The sequence below is a fragment of the Olea europaea genome, chromosome 10, assembly GCF_002742605.1.
Source record: "Olea europaea var. sylvestris chromosome 10, O_europaea_v1, whole genome shotgun sequence".
NCBI classification, from domain to species: Eukaryota; Viridiplantae; Streptophyta; class Magnoliopsida; order Lamiales; family Oleaceae; genus Olea; species Olea europaea.
Window position 1 is genome coordinate 31,348,310 of NC_036246.1, and position 15,807 is coordinate 31,364,116.

Consider the following 15,807-nt stretch of genomic DNA (forward strand, 5'->3'; position numbering starts at 1 on the left):
ATCTTGTATCTTGAGTGGGCAAGGAACCAAAAAGACTGTCTACACATCATATACATGGTGAATGTCAAAAGGGGAGGAATTGAAAGAGGGAAAAATGAAACAAAGAGAAATACAAGTAGATGTTTATTTTGAGACTTGTAACTATATATTACCAGCTACAGACATTTCACTTGTATTCTAAACTTACATATAAGAGGTACAGAATCATCTAGCATTTATAGTATCACAACTCCACAAATTGAACACCTTTGCTAAGAGAGATTCATATAAAAAACAGCAATTATTGCTAGAAAGAACATGATGTAGGAAACAATAAAAGTAGGATAAAAATTTGCTATATCTATTTTGTACCATTTACTGTCCTCTCTCTGAACTGGATGATGATTTTAGCGTCTCCTCAGTTGAAGAGCATTTATTTTCCAGTGGAAGTCCACAAAGATACAGATTTCCCTCATAACTGTTCTTGTCAAAAGTCTCAAATTATGCTTTCATTTCTGGAGTTTTACCTGACAAGTTGTTATAAGCCACACTGATGTTGCACTAGATTGTTGAATTACCGAGCCTGAAGAGAAGAAGAAACAAGTCGCCACCGAGGTCCAAGATGTAACCAATAAAGGTACAAAATTGAAAATTATTTTAGTTTTTGAGGTATCTAAATAATGTAATTATTTTTTGGCTCGTCTAGTTCACATTTGAGATCTAAGAAACTGCTCTGTATTCTGTTGTATTGGGTAGCTTTTGAAGCTTATTTTTTCAAGAAGAAAAGACAAATTTTTGCATTAATAAGATTGTTTATTACGAATTTTGGAGGAATACGCGCATTAATAACGCTGGAGAAAATTGGACCAGTTAATAGTGTAATTTGATTCCTGTTTCATGTATGATTATTCAGTCAATTAAAAGTATCAAGCTCTACTAGCTTTTAGTGGTTATATTTTTCGAAACCAGATTAAGTAGATTGCACAATATGCTGTTCGGATATAAAGCTTTTGATGAAGAGCTTGACTCGGTTGCAGAGTAATCATGGACTTACCAATGCTAGTCTAAACAGACCTAGTAACATATTTGTTTAGAAGAAAAGTCCCGGGATCGGTCTTCGCAACTTCCCAATCTTGAAAATAATAAGAACTATCTAGGATTCTTCGAGGGATCCTATCCTCCTTAGTAAGGCAATTCAAGGTGCCTTGGACCTCCTTAAATTAACACAAAGTTGAGATGGAAATACTTTGATACTTTATAGATAAATCACACAACTAAAATAGCCTAGTGGCTTACAATTGAAAAAGAAATAAATTAATGAAGGCAAGTGTATAATTCCTATGGGATTCAAGTTATTTCCATCATAGGAATCCTTATTTAATTCAAACGGTTACTTGCAATTATAACTTCAGCCCAAATTGCAGCTTTCCTTAATATTTCAGTTTCCCATGTAAAATGGAAACAGCTGCTATGCCTCCTCTTCATCCCGAAATTGAGCTTCCCGGAAATTTGCCTTGCCTAAATTGCTGCATTGCGTTGCTCCGCCAGAATTTTCTGGAATTTCTGCAGCGTTATCATTTTTTATTTTTTACTTATTATTATTATTATTATTATTATTATTATTATTATTTTTTGGACTCCTGCTATCTCTCCATGCTCACATCCCAACCTATGGAGCTGGTAAATGGGTTTGGGTTGAAAGCGAGTAAAAATGCATTCTTTTGACCTTAAAAGTACATGATAACAAGTTAAATAATTAATGCCTTAATATATAAATAAGACCTTTGTATGAGGCCAGTTCCTGTTCCTTTTCTAACGTAAGAAAGCATCTTGAGTAACTATTGCACCAACTCTGCATAGAGTTGGACTCACATCTCTTTAGTTATTCCATGTTCCTTTCCATGTTCGGGATGTTGATTCCAACATCATTTTCTTCATCCTTCCGACTAGCAGAAGTTGGTTTCTTTTCCCTTTTCTTCAACATTTAAGTTCTTTCAGAAGTCTTTTAACAAGTGGATCAGCCTTTTAACTTCTTAAGGACTTCCAGAATTGTTATCTGCTGGTGATTCCAATATCTATAGGTGCTGCATCCAACAAGAAACATGTTCCTTTCTGATATAACTTTCAGTCATAGCAGCAGTGTTTTCTAGCTTTCCTAGACTATCTTTGAGTGGGGTCTGGAGAAGACATCTTGAAGTTTTAATATCCTTCAAATCAGACTGAAGAGATTGGCCTCACCCAGTTGATTTAGCTCATGACTCATGGAGCATTACTCATACAATTTCATCTAAAATACACGTTAGATTAATATGTTTGAAATGATAATGCTTGTGTTCAGAACAATATAAAAGAAACGATAAAGCTTAATGCGTTTGACTTTGTGGATTTAGCATGCTGATACAATATCATGGGACCATTACATGTACATAATTCCATTCTTAAACATTGTAGTAATTTTTTCCAATACTTTATAGACTCTGTTTATAGTTTGAGTTGACTTTTATTAACAATTCTCAGACAAGATCAAAAATAAAGTAGGAAAGAAGTTTGACGAGATAGCAAATAGGATTGAAAAAGATGACCTTGAAGTCGAAGAAGGCTGTGCATTGTTTAAAGAGTTTGAAGACCAAATGGTATTGCAATGTGCCGAGCTGATGGAGGCAGAGGCTCCTAAACAGTTTGATGAGACTGCCGTGCCCGATAAGGGAAACGACCTTGATGACCCACCAGGTGAGGGCCCAATTCTTAGATGGAAAACACATGTGGTCTTTGCTCCTGGTGGTGATGCATGGCATTCGAAATGTAGACAAGTAAAATTGGCTGTTACTGTCAAAGAGCTTGGTTTGTCAAAGCTTCAATTCTGCCGGCTAAAAGGATTAGCAGGATGGCAATTCAATCCAGGAAAAGATGAACTTACCATAACTAGTGAGAGGTATCTTTTTCTCATCAACGAATGACCTTGATAATGATTGAATATCTGTGAAATTATGTAGCATCTGATTCTTGTCCGGGGAACTTCCTCTTACTTTGGATAATAATAAATTTTAATTGAACTAAGTAATATGGGCTCTATCCTAGATTCTATCTTTTTATTGCTCCTGAATCTAGGGTAAAATTTCCAGGAACACAACAAAGACATCGAAATTTCAGCTACTCTCCAATTCTTGCATGGTCGAGCTGTCCTTTTTTCTCTACTATAACATCATGTTCTCTACCAGGTTTGAACATCAGGCGGGAGAACCGAAATGATTGCCTCTTGTTAGAATATTTCAGCCAACATGACAGCACAACCAACCAACAAAAAGCATCTTGTATCCATTGTGTAAGCTGGTGTATGTGCTGGTGCATATCCTGATTTTCAGGAAATGCATGTGAAACCGTTAGCCACCTGGAATTATTTGTTTTGGAAGTCTAGAATATTCTTTGTATGTAATTGCTTGTATAGTATCTCTGTATATATATGTTGGATGTAAAGAAAAGTTTAAAAATTCAAGATACAAAAATATCAGTTCAATTCTTTACTTGGTATCAGAGCCAATATGGCTAACACCGGTTCAGGAAGTCATCCAGCTCCAATTGATTCAAGCACAGCATCATTCACCCAAGTTGCTGCAAATCAGAGTTCACCATTTGGAATGAACCTTACTCAGACTCCATAAGTAAAACTCGACAGGAACAACTACTTGCTATGGAAAAATATGATTATGCCAATAATCAAAGGGCATAACCTAGAGGGATATTTGCTGGGGACAAAGCAGTGTCCACCAGAATTCCTAGCCACTCAAACCACTACTGGTCAAGGAGAAGCTGTAGAAATGACTCAGAATCCTGAGTATAATAGGTGGATCTCAACTGATCAACTGTTGATTGGGTGGTTATACTCATCCATGACCCCAGAAATAGCAATGAGAGTCATGGGATGCAACAGTTCAAGCAAGTTATGGACTGCAGTGGAGGAAAGCTATGGTGTACTGAACAAGTCAAGGGTCGTGTTTCTCACTGGAGAACTACAAAGGATGAGGAAAGGCACTATGTCTATGGATCAATACCTCACCACCGTCAAACAACTGGCTGATAATCTGGAAATAGCTGGGAAAGCTATTGACCACAGTGATCTTGTAACTCAGGTTTTATCAGGGTTGGATGAAGAATACACACCTATAGTGGTACAAGTTAACAGCAGGGATAATATATCCTGGCATGAGCTGTCTTCTGTGCTGATGACATTTGAAAGTAGGCTTGAGTATTTGAGTCAAGTCAGGGACAACTTTGCATCACTGAATGTTGGTCAATCAAGTGTTCAACTGGCCCAAAGAGCTAGCTCAGGTGGTGGCAGAATTTTTAGAGGTACCAACAGAGGTAGATCCTTAAATTTCAGAGGGAGAACGAGAGGTAGAGGTAGAGTAGGCAGGCAAAATGAAATTAAAGGCCCTTGCCAAATCTGTGGACTCAACAACCACTCAGCCAGCTGGTGTTTTAACAGGTAGGATGACAGATACATGGGCAGCAGACCAAGTAATCAAAACCATCAGAACAACAGCCCAGCTCCTTCTGCATATGTGGCTTCACCAAGAACTGTTGAAGATCCAGCCTGGTTTGCAGATTCCGGTGCAAGCAATCATGTAACATCCGACAAAGGTAATCTGTATACAGTCAAGAAATATGAAGGTAAGGAAAAATTGATAGTTGGTGATGGGAAGTCATTACACATTGCACATATTGGAAAAGGAAATGTTCCCACAGTTGATGATAAGTCTCTTACACTAAACAGAGTATTGCATGTGCCTTCAATTAAAAAGAATTTAGTTAGTGTTTCTCAACTTACAAGTGATAACAATGTATTTATGGAATTTTTTCCTGATTGTTGTATTGTTAAGGATCTGCAAACGAAGAGGATTCTACTGCAAGGAATGCTTAAGGATGGGCTGTATCAGCTAAGGTTGCCAAGGTTCAAGCCAAAACTTGATACTATAGAGTCAAACCACCAAAATAATCCCAACTGCTTCACAGTGAAATCCAGTTGTGATGAGTCAACCAACGATGTCAAAGTGCCAGAGTCAGAACTTGATATTTGGCATAGGAGACTAGGCCATCCTTCGAACCATGTGTTGAGTCATGTTTTAAAGTCCTGTAATAACTTTACCAAAGCTAATGGAAGTCCAACTTTCTGTGAATCATGTAAACTTGGCAAATCTCATGCATTACCATTTAATACATCCTCGTCATATGCATCAAGTCCACTAGACCTTGTACACACAGATGTCTGGGGACCTGCACCGTTGAATTCTACCTCAGGTTTTAGGTACTATATCATCTTTGTTGATGACCACAGCAGATTCACCTGGATATACCCTATGAAACACAAATCCGAGGCTCTAAATATCTTTATTCAGTTCAAAAAATTAGTTGAAAACAAATTGGAAAGAAAGATTAAAACACTTCAGTCAGACTGGGGAGGAGAGTTTAGAAACTTTGACAAAATTGCATTAGAATCAGGTATTGAACTTAGACACTCATGCCCATATACCTCTGCACAAAATGGCCGGGCAGAAAGGAAACATAGACATGTTACTGAGACTGGACTAACACTTCTAGCTCAAGCTCAAATGCCTCTATATTACTGGTGGGAATCATTCAAAACAGCAACCTACTTGATAAATAGGCTACCTACTCCTATACTTCAGCATAAATCACCATTTCAAGCACTATTTGGGAAAGACTTTGATTATAAAATGCTAAAAACCTTTGGTTGCACCTGCTACCCCTGCCTTAGACCTTACCAAAAGCACAAATTCAACTTCCATTCTCAAAGGTGTGTCTTTCTTGGCTATGGTGATTCACACAAAGGTTATAAGTGCCTAAGCTCAAGTGGTAGAATCTACATATCCAGACATGTTGTGTTCAATGAACTGGAATTTCCATTCAAATCTGGTTTTATTAACAAATCAGTCCAGTCACCAACTTCTGAAACTGTCATGAGTCTTCTTCCCTTTGTTGTTGAGTCCAGTCACAAAACAATTCCTCAAAATGTAACTGATACAATCCATCCTGGTGCATCACTTGCTGCAGACTTCTCTAACAATGAAATAGAAACTGAAGTTGAAGATGAAGTGGATATAGAAAACAATGATGCTCAGAGAAGTCAAGAACTAGTTGGTAATGAGGTGGTCGAAGTCCAACAAAGGAGATGTGATACTGAAAATACAGGAGATGATGTAAACCTTCAGGTCCAAAATGCAACACAGAATACTGGACATCAGATGATCACCAGAAGCAAAGCTGGAATCTTCAAACCAAAAGTTTACGCAAATCATGTACAGGACAAATCAGTAGAAACCGAGCCACTAACTGCTAATGAAGCACTACTGAGTAATGGCTGGAAGAAGGCTATGCAAGAAGAATACATTGCTTTGATTAGGAATAAAACATGGACCTTGGTACCTCCTAAGCCTGGGATGAAAATAATTGGCAACAAATGGGTATTTAAGTTAAAGTATGACTCAGATGGCAGAATACAAAGGCACAAGGCAAGATTAGTTGCCAAAGGATTTCTTCAAACACCTGGAGTAGATTTTGGAGAAACATTCAGCCCCGTCATCAAGGCATCAACTTTGAAAATCATTTTAACACTTGCTGTGTCTAAAGATTGGGACATCAGACAAGTTGACGTGAACAATGCTTTCTTGAATGGCAAGTTGAGTGAGGAAGTATATATGGATCAGCCACAAGGATTCGTAGATGAGAAAAATCCCAGCTTTGTGTGCAAGTTGGATAAAGCCTTGTATGGATTGAGGCAGGCCCCAAGAGCCTGGCATGAGGAACTGAAGAATACCTTATTGAAATGGAATTTCAAGCAATCTAGAGCAGATAATTCACTGTTCTTCTCGGCAAATGGAAGAGATATACTGTTTGTGCTGGTTTACGTAGATGACATAGTAATAACAGGGAACAACAATAAAAAACTGCAAGAGTTTATTGATAATTTGAACACTTGTTTTGCGCTTAAGGATATGGGAAGCCTCAGTCAATTCCTAGGTATGGAGGTGCATAGAGATGCAACCGGGTTATACTTGACACAAACAAAGTATGTTGTAGACTTACTCAAGAGATTTGGCTATGAAAGCTTAAAACCAAGCTTGACACCTATGGCAGTGGGCAAGCTAATCTCTAAGACTGAGGGACAAGCTATGAAGGATCCAACCTTGTTCAGAAGTGCTGTTGGTGGCCTTCAATATCTGGCTCATACAAGACCAGATATCACTTATTCTGTAAATAAGATGAGCCAATTTCTTCAAGCACCCACGGATACTCACTGGAAGGTATTAAAAAGGTTGTTTAGATATTTGAAGGGCACACCAAATCATGGTCTTGCTATTCGGAAGAGTGATAGTCTTGACATAAATGCGTTTGCAGATTCTGACTGGGCATCATGTCCAGATGATAGAAGATCTACGGCAGGCTACTGTGTATACTTGGGAGATAATTTGGTATCTTGGTGCTCTAAGAAACAACACGTTGTTGCCAGGTCAAGCACAGAAGCCGAGTATAGGGCATTGGCTCATTGTGCATCAGAAATTTCATGGATTCAATCTTTAATGAAGGAGTTGGGAATGCCACAAAGATCAGTTCCAAATATCTGGTGTGACAATTTGAGTGCAAATGCACTAGCTTCAAATCCGGTTTACCATGCACGCACTAAACATATTGAGCTCGATGTTCATTTTGTAAGAGACAAAGTCATAGGTGGAGAATTGGAAATACATTATGTGCCATCTTCAGATCAAACAGCAGACTTATTGACAAAACCCCTTTCTCATTCAAGGTTCTTATTTTTTAGAGACAAGCTTGGAGTGGTAGAGACACACTCCACCTTGAGGGGGGGTGTTAGAATATTTCAGCCAACATGACAGCACAACCAACCAACAAAAAGCATCTTGTATCCATTGTGTAAGCTGGTGTATGTGCTGGTGCATATCCTGATTTTCAGGAAATGCATGTGAAACCGTTAGCCACCTGGAATTATTTGTTTTGGAAGTCTAGAATATTCTTTGTATGTAATTGCTTGTATAGTATCTCTGTATATATATGTTGGATGTAAAGAAAAGTTTAAAAATTCAAGATACAAAAATATCAGTTCAATTCTTTACTCTGGACTCTATTTTCTTTGATTGAGGAGGTAGGTAAAGCTAGGAAAATGGTGGAGGAAGCTGGAACTTTAAACATCAAAGAGAGACTTAAAGTTAATCCAAAGTTCATGCAGAGGTTGCAAGCCAAGATGGCGAAAACGAGAGAATCTACTTTGTTACCTGCATGAGAGAACTTGACTGCTGGGATCTTCAGACAATGATTTCAATGATACATTTCTTTAAGTAGTTTCCTTGTCTATGTAGAAATTAATTTGCACGGGTAGCTATAGATCCCCCAGTCTGAAGCACTAAGTTAACATTTAATCCTCTCTCAAGTCTGGAAGAAACATAAACATTAGTCTGTCCTGAATTACAGAGGCAAGTCACTATGGTTATAGATAGTAACTTAAGCCTAGCTGCCACGACAGTACTTCAGCCCCTTCTATCGACTTTGCACCCACTGCCACAACACTACGTACAGTTAGTGTTTGCTATAAAGATTACCCAAAGTTTGAAGAAAAAGCACGTTGAAAAGAAGATGAAATCTGCCTAGGTTGCTATTATTGTTGCCTCTTGTTAATCAGAATTCGAAATGAAGAGGAGAAGGATGATGATTTTCTGAAGTGAATAGGTTTATTCAACCATTAGTAAGAAACTGATTTACAAGAGATATAAAAAAGATGTTCTAGCACATCTTTCTACCAACTTCCTGCTACATCCTTACTTAAGGACACACATTACATCATTACATAAAGACATGCTGGTGCAGGCTATACATCAGAAAAATGTAAAGGACTGCTCTCTATAATCATTACAAAATACAGAGGGCTTGACAACAAAATAAACATAGCTTAGCCTTATACTTGATACTTAAGGACTCGACAATTGTGACAACAAAAGTGGCAACCAACATCAATACCTCTCCATCTTCTTCTCTTTTATCTCAAGTAACTCCTTATGTGGGAAATCTAACCAAGATGATGAGTGGAGTTGGTTTTTAGGGGGGGGGGGTCGCTTTTCCATCTATTTATATGATTGCAGTCCTATATATTTGAGTGATCATATAATAAATCATTTAGCATAATTCCATTTTTGTTCTTTTAATAACAAAACAGAGTGTTTCTTATGTTCGAAACTTCTAATTCTGCATTTTCCGAAAGCAACAAATTAGGAAAACATCCTCGTAGGTTGTTTTGGACATATCAATTAATTAACAATATGAATACTTTCAACTAAAATTTGAGGTCCATTTTAAAATTTCTATTTCAGCATCCAATTATCCAGTTTTCATTAGTTCAACGATCTCCTTCTTTAATGAGTAGGCAGTGTTGTTAATCTTGTATCTTGATTGCGCAAGGAACCAAAAAGATTGTCTATATCTTATAAATGGTAAATATCAAAAGGGGAGGAATTGAAAGGGGATAAAAATGAAACAAAGAGGATTACAAGCTGATGTTTTTTTTGAGAATTTTAATTACCAGCTACAGACCTTTCACTTGAGTCCCAAGATTACATATAAGAGGTACATAATCATCTAGCACTTAGAGTATCACAACACCACGAATTGAACACTTTTGCTAAAAGAAATTCATATGAAAAACAGCAATTGCTGCTAGAAAGAACCCGATGTAGGAAACAATAAAAGTGGGATAAAAATCTGCGATATCTATTTTGTACCATTTCCTGTCCTTTTTTTCTGAGCTAGATGATGATTTTGGTGACTCCCCAATGGAAGAGCATTTATTTTCCAATGGATGTCCACAAAGATACATATTTCCCTCATAACTGCTCCTGTCAAAAGTTCCAAATTGTGCTTTCATTTCTGGAGTTTTACCAGATAAGTTGTTATAAGCCACACTGAACGCTTCCAGAAAGTGGAGATTCAACAATTCCGATGGAATCTCTCCACTCAATCCGTTGTAGGAAAGGTCTAAACTCTCTATTTGCAAAAGACGAGAGAAAATTTTGGGAATGGAACCCTTAAGACGGTTATGAGACAAGTTTGCTGCATGAAGTGAACCCAAATTTCCAATTTCACGTGGGATTTTTCCTGTTAGATTGTTGCATGACAAATCCAATCCCGACATGTAGTCGAGGATGTTTCCCTTGTAGGAGCCGAGCCTTCCTTTTGTAACAAATTCGACAACAACTAATTTATTGTATTCAGTGTATTCTTTGTATGCATTAACTTGGTCATAAGTCCTCACCAAGAAGTTCCCATATGTACAGATTGGACGATATTTCCAATCAACGTAGTAGCTTAACTGGTATACTCGATTGTGCATACCAAATTTCCCGAAAGAGATGTTATTGATGCAATGAGGAATAATCCCTGAGAATTGATTGTGGGACAGGTCCATCAGGGAGACCTTGTTCAAATTACATATGTGGTTGGGAATGGAGCCATTCAACTTATTCGACCCCAACAGAAGAATCCTCAAGTTGGAGAGCGCATGGAATGAGTTGGGGATCGTACCAGACAGAAGGTTATCACTCATATCCAATGTTACTATATATGATGAATTTAGAAAAGCATCTGGTAGTGGTCCGGTGAACTTGTTTCCCTGTAAAAGTGTATGACCCATGATGGTCGAGCAAGATGGTAAAGGTCCCGAAAGAGAGTTATGTGAGATGTCTAAAATATTGTATGGCCCTAGTTGACAAGGTAATCGACCTCTGAAGAAGTTATTGTACATGAGGACAACCTGGACAGTCATCGAGCCTGTCATATTAGATATCCAACTGACTTCACCTGAGATATTGTTGTTGCTAATGTCCAACATTTGCATGTTAGAGCTCCAAGCGATAACACTAGACACAGTTCCAGAGAAGTGGTTGTCTTCTAGGTTTAAAATCCCTATACTTGTCAAGTTGAAGCTAGTAGCAAATATTTCCCCTTCGAACTTATTGCTGGATAATTTGAGAAGAAATAAATTGATGCATCCTGCAGTCAGTTCTTTTGGTATTTCTCCATAGAAGTTGTTGAAAGACAAGTCCAATTGTCTCAAGTTAGATATGTTGCCGAATGAGGATGGAATGGTACCATCGAAATAGTTTTTAGATAGGTTAAGATATTCGATGCTTAGAAGCTTTCTTCCCATGTCTCTCCCTACCTGTCCAGTGAACCGATTGTTTGACAGATCGTACCAATAAATGCTATTGTTCTGATGAGGAGGCAGTGATAATTGACCAACAAGAGAGTTGTTTCTTAAGTTCAAAACTTCTAATCCGGCATTTTCCTGAAGCAACCAATTAGGAATATTTCCTCGCAGATTGTTGTGGGAGAGATCAATTAGTTTTAGCCTGTACTGGTGTGAAAGAAAAGTGGGGATATTGCCACTGAGTTTATTAAGGTTACAATTGGACAATAGAAGAACTTTCAACTGAAAATTTGGGGTCCAATTTGAACTTTCGGTTTCAACATCCATTTTTCCCATATTCGTCAGTTCAACGATCTCCAGCTTAGAATGGTTGGCCAATAAACTAAGTGATAATTTACCCTCGAATTCGTTATCGTTTAGGCTGATGTATTGCAGAGATGTGAGGTTGGATATTATGACAGAAATGTCTCCTTTGAAACGATTCATAGAAAGATCTAAAACTCTTATAGAGCTCAAGCTGGTGAAACAATGAGGGAACTGTCCTTCAAAGGTGTTTCGTCTGAGGTCTAATTCTTGAAGGTTTTTAAGTTCACAAAAACCTGCAATTTATAAATTATGAAATAAGAGTCCTCAAAAGTTTAGCAAAAGCATTCATAGATCACTAATCCCTGATCCCTTAACAAAAAGTGGGGAAATGAGTGTCGTCTCAACTTAGAAAGATGTTTGATATGAAGAAACATGGATTCGAATACGTAATTCGAATACAATATGATATGGGTACGTCCAAAAACCATAATAATAAAATAAAATACAAAACATTTTATTTTAATCATTGATTGTACCAATTTCATTTTCTTCAATATCACAAACATCAACTCCTTCATTTATCATTAAAAATAATATTCTCGAACTCTGACTTATATAATGATAGATTAGCAATGTCAAGCAACCAAATACTTTTGAGAGCATCAAATGTTTTTCGATAATATCCCATATTTTAGATTCTCCTTTTGAATAGAAATTTAATTTTCTTGATAAAAAACATAGATCGATATGAATGGAAATCAAGTTATTATATATATAGTGGAGTTTGATTTTATTACACACGATTTTACATGTAGTAAAATATTATCTATTCCTAATAATAAAAATGTATTTATCAACTATTATCAAGATTTTACATGTATTAAAATATTTAATGCTATTGTGTATCTTTAATAAAAAATAATAAAATAATAAAAAAAAAAAACCTCTACCCTCTCCATTCTATAAAGATAGACCTACTTTCATTTTCACACGGATTAAGAAAAAGTAAATTGTTTAATATGAAATAATGTGAATTTAAAATTTTACCCTTTTAAAATTAGTCAAAGCATGGTGAAAATCAACTTTTCTGGTCAACTAATGGTCAGATGGACGGAATCCATCCATTCGTCCTTCTGCTGCAATAAAATGACAAGTTTGGCACTTTGGGTGCCACAAATGAAAGATTTGTGTAGAGTTTGAGAAAGTGTATAAGGTTCGATTCTGGATGCAATTATCCTAAAGTAAATGTGTGTAGAATAGGCTCAATATATTTAATTTTGTACCTTTACTGGGCAAGAAACTGGTAAGATTGTTATATGCCAATGATAGTGCCGAAAGGGAGGACATGAGCCCAATAATTTGAGGTATGCTCCCCATGAAGTTGTTGTCGCTCAAATCTAGGACCTTTAAGTTCTTGAAAGATATAAGATCTGAACCCAAAAAAAAAAAAAGAAAAAAAAAAGAAAAAAAGATATATAGTTAATAGACAAGACATTACCTTATATTTGGAAAAGAAATTCGATTTACTCTTCTCAATTCTTCAAGGGAGATTTTGTCTAAACCTTGAATAGGTAGATGACCAGTCAATCGATTTCCTCTTAAAATTAGGACTTCCAGATCCTTATTCAGGCTATCGAGTTCTGCAGAAAGATCAGTAACTTGAATGTCATTATAATTTTCTTATTTCTGCTAACTTCTCATCTAGTTTTGAAGTTTTTGAAATCAATTTGAATAAGGACAGCCTACCATTACTTGAAATTGGACCTTCCATCCCGTTTTGTTGTAATGATAAGAATTTAAGTGCCATTAGATTTCTCAATGATTTCAGAAAGGGCTTGCCGAATCTGTTGTAGCCTAAATCTAGGTGCTCCAACTTTCTCAACTGGGATAAACTTGTTGTATCTGTAGAAATTCCACGACATCATCGAATGAATCAAGATACAAGGTTAAAACTCGTGTTCATGATCTAATCTTCCATGTGACCAGTTTCCAAACTTTACCTACTCAAGCAGTGCCTGACTATAAATGAAACAGAATTATCGTGAAATTGAAATAACTATGTACCTTCGCTTTATTACTTGTTCATGATTTATTCCAACTGTTGAGAAATACCATAATTGGAGAATTAGACCGCATTGGATAGGGATTAAAGAAGAAACTTGTATTGTAGTGTCGAATGTTGTGTACGAATTGAATGCTAATAGTCTAAAATTATTCACCTTGCAACGAGAGATTATTCTCATAACTGTTATAACTTAAATTCAATATTTCCAAGCTCCACAAATTCGATATAAGTAAACTAACTCTATATAAGATGGAGTTTATCACATAATAAAATCTTAAACTCTAACTATAAATAAGTTTATATTCAGATACTAGGCTGATAAATTACCTGTAGTATTAGCAGAAGTCCACAAGTAATTTCCAGTTAAATCAAGAATTCTTATTTCTTTGAAAGGGAAAAATAAGGAGACATTAAGATCTTGGGGATCATTGGATTTTAAAATACGTAAAGTCGTAAGATCGAGCTCGACTACTCTGCCTGTAGTTGGATCACAGATGACTCTCTCCCAGTTGCAGCAGTTGCTCTCTTTTCCATGAATCCATGAAAGAAGCGAAGTGTATGCTTCACCATTCATCAATTGAAAAAATGTCTTAATTTCCAGGAGACCCCTTCTCTCCTCCTCAATACAACCATGGAATCCATTGATTTGTAATAAAATTGTAAAAGCCAACAATAAGCAGTTCATTGGCAGCGACCCCATTAGTTTTCTTGATGATAACTTTTTAGAATTGCATTAATAATATCTGAACTTGGAAGTCGTTGGCCAAGTCTTCTAGCCTCGTCGACACCCCCACCCCCACTCTAGAGTTGTACGAAGGGTCACCGGTCATGTCGAACTATCAAAGCCCAAAGTTTCAAGCGTGTCGGACCAACCCAAGTCAACCGAGTCTGGTCTATTTCTTATGATCTTATCCTTTATTATATATATATATCATTCCTCCATCACCTTTCCACTCAAGTGGCCATTGTATATATCGTTCCTCCATCACCTTTCCACTCAAGTGGCCATTATTATATATATATATATAATAAAGGATAAGATCATAAGAAATAGACCAGACTCGGTTGACTTGGGTTGGTTCGACACGCTAAGTGTATTCGAATTCACATTGACTTAGTTAAATAGAATCAATTTGAACTCGAGAGAAGTAAATTGAATACGTAGGAAGACTTCGACCGAACATAACAATAGGTAAAGAATCTTGATTAGCTAATTAAAGGGGGTCCATGGATGAAATTGTGACATCCTCATTCTCTCATCGTATATTATTAGCTCTATTATATCCTTGGCATCTCAAATTAGATACATTTAAGCTATGTCTGGAGAATAATTGATCAATTCTAGTCTTGACAACTGTGGTACTCCAAACATGTGTGACACAAATAAAATGTTCTAATACATGCCCATTCTTCACATAACGAACTGAAATGTCACATGATTCATCAAGTGAAATATAAAACAATCTATCACCAATATCATTGATAATGACATTTAGAGTTTTATTAAGCAATATCACTTACAGTAGCTTTTTGAAATCATGGTGATGTTAATTTGAAATTCTTAGGCGCATTCGTTAAAGCAATATCCTTAATTTCAACATTATGATCACACAACCAATAGAATAGTGCAAGAAAGTTCCTTTGATTTTTTGAATATTTAGATTCATCATGTGACATGGTCTATCATTGTTGTTGAGACTATAAGCCAAACAAGCACGAGAAACTGGTATCAAAAGAAGATGCCAACTCCAACATGGACAAGTTCAGAGTTCCCTCTTCTTCAATATATAAAATGAGTATTCATTTCAATAAATGTTTTGAAGCTTTAGTATTGGCCACAACTTCCATCTACTACAACATGCGTGGTTCTCTCTGTGATTAAGCTTATTCACCATAATTGTAGAGAAGTCGAGAAAGGGGATAAGGATAAGAGGAACCTGAAATCTCCCCTAATTATATTCTATTCGTTGGCCCTGGTAGAGGCATTGCTCTTTCTTTTAGAGAATGCCTAGAGGAACGAGAGCATTCTGGGGTTACTGGATGAGGTGGACAAGAAGTGCAATTTGGGACAATTAGAGAAAGATTTGATTAAAATATTATTCTACAATGTCTATTCAAAAATGTGTCGATGGAAGCATTTATTATGGTATGAAAATGGACATGGTCTCGTGTGCAATGGAACTGCTACATTCTAATTCCCATGATGAGTAACTTATTGGATCCATATGCT

General features: G+C 36.6%; 2 protein-coding genes across 4 annotated transcripts; one reads left to right on the forward strand and one right to left on the reverse strand.

Annotated features, from left to right (window-relative positions):
- Nucleotides 1–1,650: 1,650 nt before the first annotated feature.
- Nucleotides 1,651–2,936, forward strand: LOC111400542. The gene is made up of 2 exons (XM_023027947.1): nt 1,651–1,684; nt 2,497–2,936. The coding sequence occupies exons 1-2, from the start codon at nt 1,651–1,653 to the stop codon at nt 2,934–2,936; spliced, it is 474 nt and encodes a 157-aa protein (XP_022883715.1).
- A 6,611-nt stretch (nt 2,937–9,547) lies between these two features.
- Nucleotides 9,548–14,459, reverse strand: LOC111401824 (LRR receptor-like serine/threonine-protein kinase GSO1). 3 transcript variants are annotated; one of them, XM_023029747.1, is made up of 6 exons: nt 13,905–13,997; nt 13,577–13,610; nt 13,259–13,414; nt 13,075–13,152; nt 12,796–12,942; nt 9,548–11,805 (listed from the first exon to the last, which is right to left on the reverse strand). In XM_023029747.1, exons 3-6 carry the CDS (start codon nt 13,317–13,319, stop codon nt 9,683–9,685), a joined length of 2,409 nt encoding a protein of 802 aa, XP_022885515.1. In that variant the 5' UTR covers nt 13,320–13,414; nt 13,577–13,610; nt 13,905–13,997; the 3' UTR covers nt 9,548–9,682. The 3 variants fall into 3 exon arrangements, with proteins under 3 accessions (XP_022885515.1, XP_022885514.1, XP_022885513.1); XM_023029746.1 differs by lacking the exon at nt 13,577–13,610 and having other exon boundaries at nt 13,265–13,414; nt 13,905–14,459; XM_023029745.1 differs by lacking the exon at nt 13,577–13,610 and having other exon boundaries at nt 13,905–14,459.
- Nucleotides 14,460–15,807: the final 1,348 nt, after the last annotated feature.